Raw genomic sequence first — 5,167 nt, forward strand, 5'->3', positions numbered from 1 at the left:
GTAGTGTATATATATATATATATATATATATATATATATATATATATATCAATGTCTAAACACTGGAGATGACAGAACGGACTTTGTGATTGATGATGTCAGGAAATACTTTTCTCTCACAATATCTGAGTGACACTTCACTAGGTTTCCTTCTAAAAATGGGTGATGTACTCCATGGGTTTCCTTATCTGACACTAATTTCAGGTGGGAGCTCATCATTTTAATTTTTTATCTACACATTTCCTCTTACCTGACATTGTATTTCAGTTTGGCACTCTCCCCTTCAGAACCAACCACCCTTCCTCCACACGTCCGATGTGTTTGTTTTGTCTTGTCAAGAAAGTTCTTTGTTGTAAGACTTAATGCTTGTGAGGTTTGCTATGCATGGATGATGTATCATCTCCTACTTGTGGAAGGCTATAGTCTTATGGTGATTACATCATAGACTGATTAAGTCCATTTTAATACATGTAGAGGTGGGAGTTTCATCTAAGGCTTTTGGAATGTGTAAAAATCTTCTTAGCAGTGGCATGAGGTAATAGCTCTTTGTTCTTCAAAGAGGTAAATACTTATCTGAAATACATTTTTATTTGAGGAAAATTTTAATATTCTAATGTCTGTATTACAATTCAAGGACCATTTGGCTTGGTAATTATCTTTGGTCATGTGGAACAGAAGACTTCTACAGATGTGTTTGTTTTTTATGCACCTACCATGGTCTTACAGCATTAATAGGTATTGGTATAGTACTCTAAGCATCTTTTGAAAAGTCTATTTACATTTCAGCAGGTGTTTTATTTGTAATATTAATAAGAAAAAAAATATTTTAGCTTATTTGTAGCATATTCATGTTTCTAAAGCAATACTACCACATTTATGTTTAATCAAAAAAACTCATACATTATATACTGAAAATATTTATATTATTATAGTTAACTGAATTATTGTTCATAAATTTGTTGCAAAACTAAGGAAATCTGGTTATTGTTACATTAATTTTGATAAAGAAAGATAATTAGGTAATCTTTCTTCTCAACAGAAATAAAAAAATAGATATTTACTTAGTAATATACGTTATATCTTCAGTTGAGATAAGGCTTTTTTTTTTATTGAAGGTTGTTTAAACCATAACCTCTTTACAGTTACAGGTGTTGCATACACTACATCAACATCCCCTGCTAATTTCATTCCGGAAGCTTCTTTTGCTGCAGCATTTGGAAACACCTCAGTTGCCTCTTCTGGTAATTTAATAGCTTTTCTTTTTTACTTGTATCAACTTAGATATGCCTTGTATAGTATTATCAGTAACATTTGAAATAATATTTTTATAAAAAAAATTTGAAATTTTAACAGAAAGTAGGGATTGTTAGCTATTTGTAGAATTGCCATAAGAAGTATCCAAAACAAATAAAAATGCCGCAGTAAAAATACACAAACTAGTAAAGTGATACTAGTTGGATAGATTTTAAAATGATTTTCAATATGTATTATCTGTTGATTCAGCCCATCTACATAACTCCCTTTGTTGTTACCAAAAAGATGGTAGATTGGTGCCCAGTTTTTGATTTATCATCTCTGAACCCCTTCCTCATCATTCTCAAGTTCACCTCGGAGTCGTACTTAACTCTTCTTTGGGTTTTCACTCCTGGTTTATGAATAAATTAGTTCTGTGTTGGATGCATATATACATACTACCTTCTCCCAGATGTCTTCTTCATTTTGTTCGTCGTAGGTGGGTGCTTCAGTTTCAGGCTTTTCTGTTCGGACTTGCCTTGACTCCCTAAGTGTTCTGCCGAGTGGTCTGGACCTTTGATTGACTGTTTCATTCCCGGGGCCTTTATTTACACCATTACCTGGATGACTAGCTACTTCTAGCTTTCTCACAGGCCAACTCTGCCCTATGTACTCAGTTTCTTCTTTGGGAAGATGACTGGATGGGTTGGCTTATCAAGGTGGGGAAGTCATTCCTCACACTTACTCAATTTCTGTTTCTTCTTGGCATGTTTCTCAATTTATCTGTTGGGATCAGCCTTTTCCCCTTCATTTGAGAGCTATGGAATGTCTTCTATGCAGTGTCTCCTATTCTCACTTTCCTTCTTTCTGCACATGAGATTCTATCTTTTTAGGGGACATGGGCTTCTCTCAAAGCCTTCATTTCTCTTGGTCATGCCTACATACATCATATTTAGTGGCTTTTGATTGATCAGTTGTGCATTGTTTGGGTTTCCTAGGATGCTCCTTTTAGCCTTTTCCCTCACTTCCAGTCTGAGTTTGACTGGTGGTCATATCAGACCAATATTACAATGGCATGTTCTCTTTCTCCTTCTTGTCTGAATTGTCACTTTTTTTATGCATGCTTCTCTTTCTGTTTGGGAAGGATTTCTTGACATTCAGGAGGTTTTGGGGTAGGGAACTTAATCCATTCTCCATATCAATCTCTTGGAACTTTGTTTGTTGGGTAGTACTTACCTTCCTACTGGCTCTTTGGGAATAGTTGGTGATGATCCACTTTGACAAGTCTATGGTAGTGTCCTACATCACCAAGCATGAGATTTTTATTTTCAAATTTTGGATCTTCTATATTGGGCCTACTACCATCATATCACTTTGTTGGTATGTTTTATTAGGGGTGCCCTGAATCTGGTCATGGATCAGTTATCTTGTCCTGACAGAATTCTACTGATGGGGTAGTCTTTGAATCCTCTCATTTTTCAGGAGTTGTTTGTGCTTTGGAGTGTCTCTGAGTTGGACACTTTTGCCTCTCATCTCAATACACACCTTCCCTGTTTTTGGTCTCCTGTTCCTCATCCATTGGTGGGAGCAGTGGATGTTCTCAGTCAGGATTGGACAGGTCTTTACTTTACTCTGCTTTTGTCAGCCACACTGTGATGTGCATCATCCATCCATACACACACTCCTTCACATGTGGCATTTGTCCAGTCCCTCACCTTAAAGTCAGACGTTTCAGGTGTTTAGCTTCCTTGGTTTCTTATCATTCCTCTCTGACAGTTTACCGGCATATGTGATATACTTAACACTGTTGGTCTATATGCCTAGGTTATCATCCTATTCTTTCTACCATTCCTTCATTGCCACCCTTTTTCACTTTGCTTTATGACTGGGACCTATCATTTTCCTTTGTTGTGGGTTATAGGGTAGTTTTGTCTTTCACTTTTCAGTTTACCAAATTTGCTTCTGTGTTCCAATCTCATGTACTGTCTATGTTATTTCACTCAATTTCCATTGCTCCTTCTCCCCACCTTAATTCTCTCCATGATTGGAACCTTTGTCATCATGTTCATTATATTACTTGTCTTTGTCCTCCCTGTTCCTCATATTGTTGGCATGTGGTCACCGTCTTTCCAAAGTGCTTGTGATCAGGATTTGCTATGTTGTACCATAGTTCCTGACTGTTCCTTTATGCCCAAGACTTCAGCTGCTTTGGATAGTAATCCTGATTTCACTCCTCATTCCCTTACCTCCATCTCCAACCTTTAGGACCATTCTGATCCTGACCTAATTTTTTGCCCGATTAGGGCCCTTAGATGATATATGACATGCACCGTGACCTTCTGTGTTTTCCAAGTCTGTTTGTTTCTTCATTGGAATCCTACTTTTTCATGTTTTTTTCCCATCAGATCTGTCACCTTACCTTGTCACTGGCTGCCCTTTACCCTCTTCCCTGGGTGGACATCATCAGGGTGGGTATGTGGACTACTCTGTTTGTTTTTATTTTTCTTTACAGGGGCATTTTGCTACATATGTTTTGGATCCCGCTATGGTGAGTGTTGACTGATCAGATATACTTAGTCTTAAAATCTGCACTATATGTCATGTGACCATACTAGATGTCTATCACGTTTAGGCTCTTCCTACCACTGACCTGATGTACAATTCTAGAGCCACCAGGTGTTGGTTGATTGACTCTGCCAAATTGTCATCTATGCATCGATATCACAAAGATTACATGGAACACAATAAAATGTCACATGATTATATTACACACACCCTAGAGATAGGGTGTTCCATAGGATCAGTTGTAGTTATATCTAGTGGTCTATTGCTTCATAAATATGTTCTTCCCAGACCATACACTCATGGACTTACACAGGTAAAGCAGTGGTGTTGAGAGTCTTCCTACCACAGAGCTGATGTATAATTCCAGATGCTGCCAGATGTTGGTTATGTGACTCCGTTAACATGGTAGCTCTGTTTTTCAAAATAGGGTATTGAGGTCACCTAGCGCTCTCTCCGGTGCTATGGTTCTCTGGACTTTTCAACACATTTTTCCCCCTTTCTTTTAGTAGAGTATGGGAGTCCTTTCTGCTTCCCAGTTCTTAGCTGCTGGGGTGCAATCCTTCAGATTTCAGATGTGTGCTTGTACACAAAAATGCACATCAATTTTGATTAGGGTGCATTGTTAGTTGCTCACATAAATATGTCACTATTGTTTGTGTAAAAAAAAACTTTTTTAAATCACGTATGCAACTTTACCTATTTAGTGCACGTGATGAGTGGTATTTTCATATTGCGACTGTCATGATATAAAAGACTGTTTAGTTTAGACATTATTGTTTTTGTGAGTGAATATTTTATTATTGTTAATTTTTTGTTTTTTTTAATGTTAAAAGCAGATGATTGTAGGAGGTTTTGTTAATAATTCATTGATGTTGAGACTATTGAACATCGCTTGCAATACATTGATGTCTAGAATATAGAAGGTGGACAGACGATTAGGTGATAAAGATATAAATAGCGTGAGATGAGCAGGAAGAAGCAGACACATAATAGCAAAAGAAAGAGTAAAGTTACAGGGCAAGGAAAAGTTTGGCATGAAGTTAACTACCGTAGAAGTGATAGGCCTAACATTTAATATGTTAGAGTAAGACTAACAGGAGATAATAATAAGAATTATTCATCAAAGCATGGTTCTAAAGTATTTGAATCAGCCTGAGTGCATTTTGACAAAAGGAACTGAAGATACTTAGAAGAAAGAAGACCAAACAATTATGGTAACTCGTGCCAAAATTGTAAATGAATCACATACAGAATATTAGTGAGATAGTAATAGAGAAGATAGTTTGGCTTGTCAACTGAAATTCTAAAGTAATTGAGTAGGCCTAAGTGGACTTCTGACAAGAAGGAGAGAACTATATATATATATAGT

The 5,167-nt window shown here is 36.8% G+C and overlaps 1 protein-coding gene across 3 annotated transcripts in view; it reads left to right on the forward strand.

Annotated features, from left to right (window-relative positions):
- Positions 1 to 5,167, forward strand: part of LOC106462658 (phosphatidylinositol-binding clathrin assembly protein LAP-like) — a 66,993-nt gene that overhangs the window by 50,692 nt on the left and 11,134 nt on the right. For all 3 annotated transcript variants that reach the window (XM_022390238.1, XM_022390241.1, XM_022390244.1), the window contains exon 14: positions 1,143 to 1,241. In XM_022390238.1, the coding sequence (XP_022245946.1) occupies positions 1,143 to 1,241 (99 nt within the window). The remainder of the gene's footprint in view (positions 1 to 1,142; positions 1,242 to 5,167) is intronic.

The sequence above is a fragment of the Limulus polyphemus genome, unplaced genomic scaffold (genome assembly GCF_000517525.1).
Source record: "Limulus polyphemus unplaced genomic scaffold, Limulus_polyphemus-2.1.2 Scaffold47, whole genome shotgun sequence".
In the NCBI taxonomy this organism is placed as follows: Eukaryota; Metazoa; Arthropoda; class Merostomata; order Xiphosura; family Limulidae; genus Limulus; species Limulus polyphemus.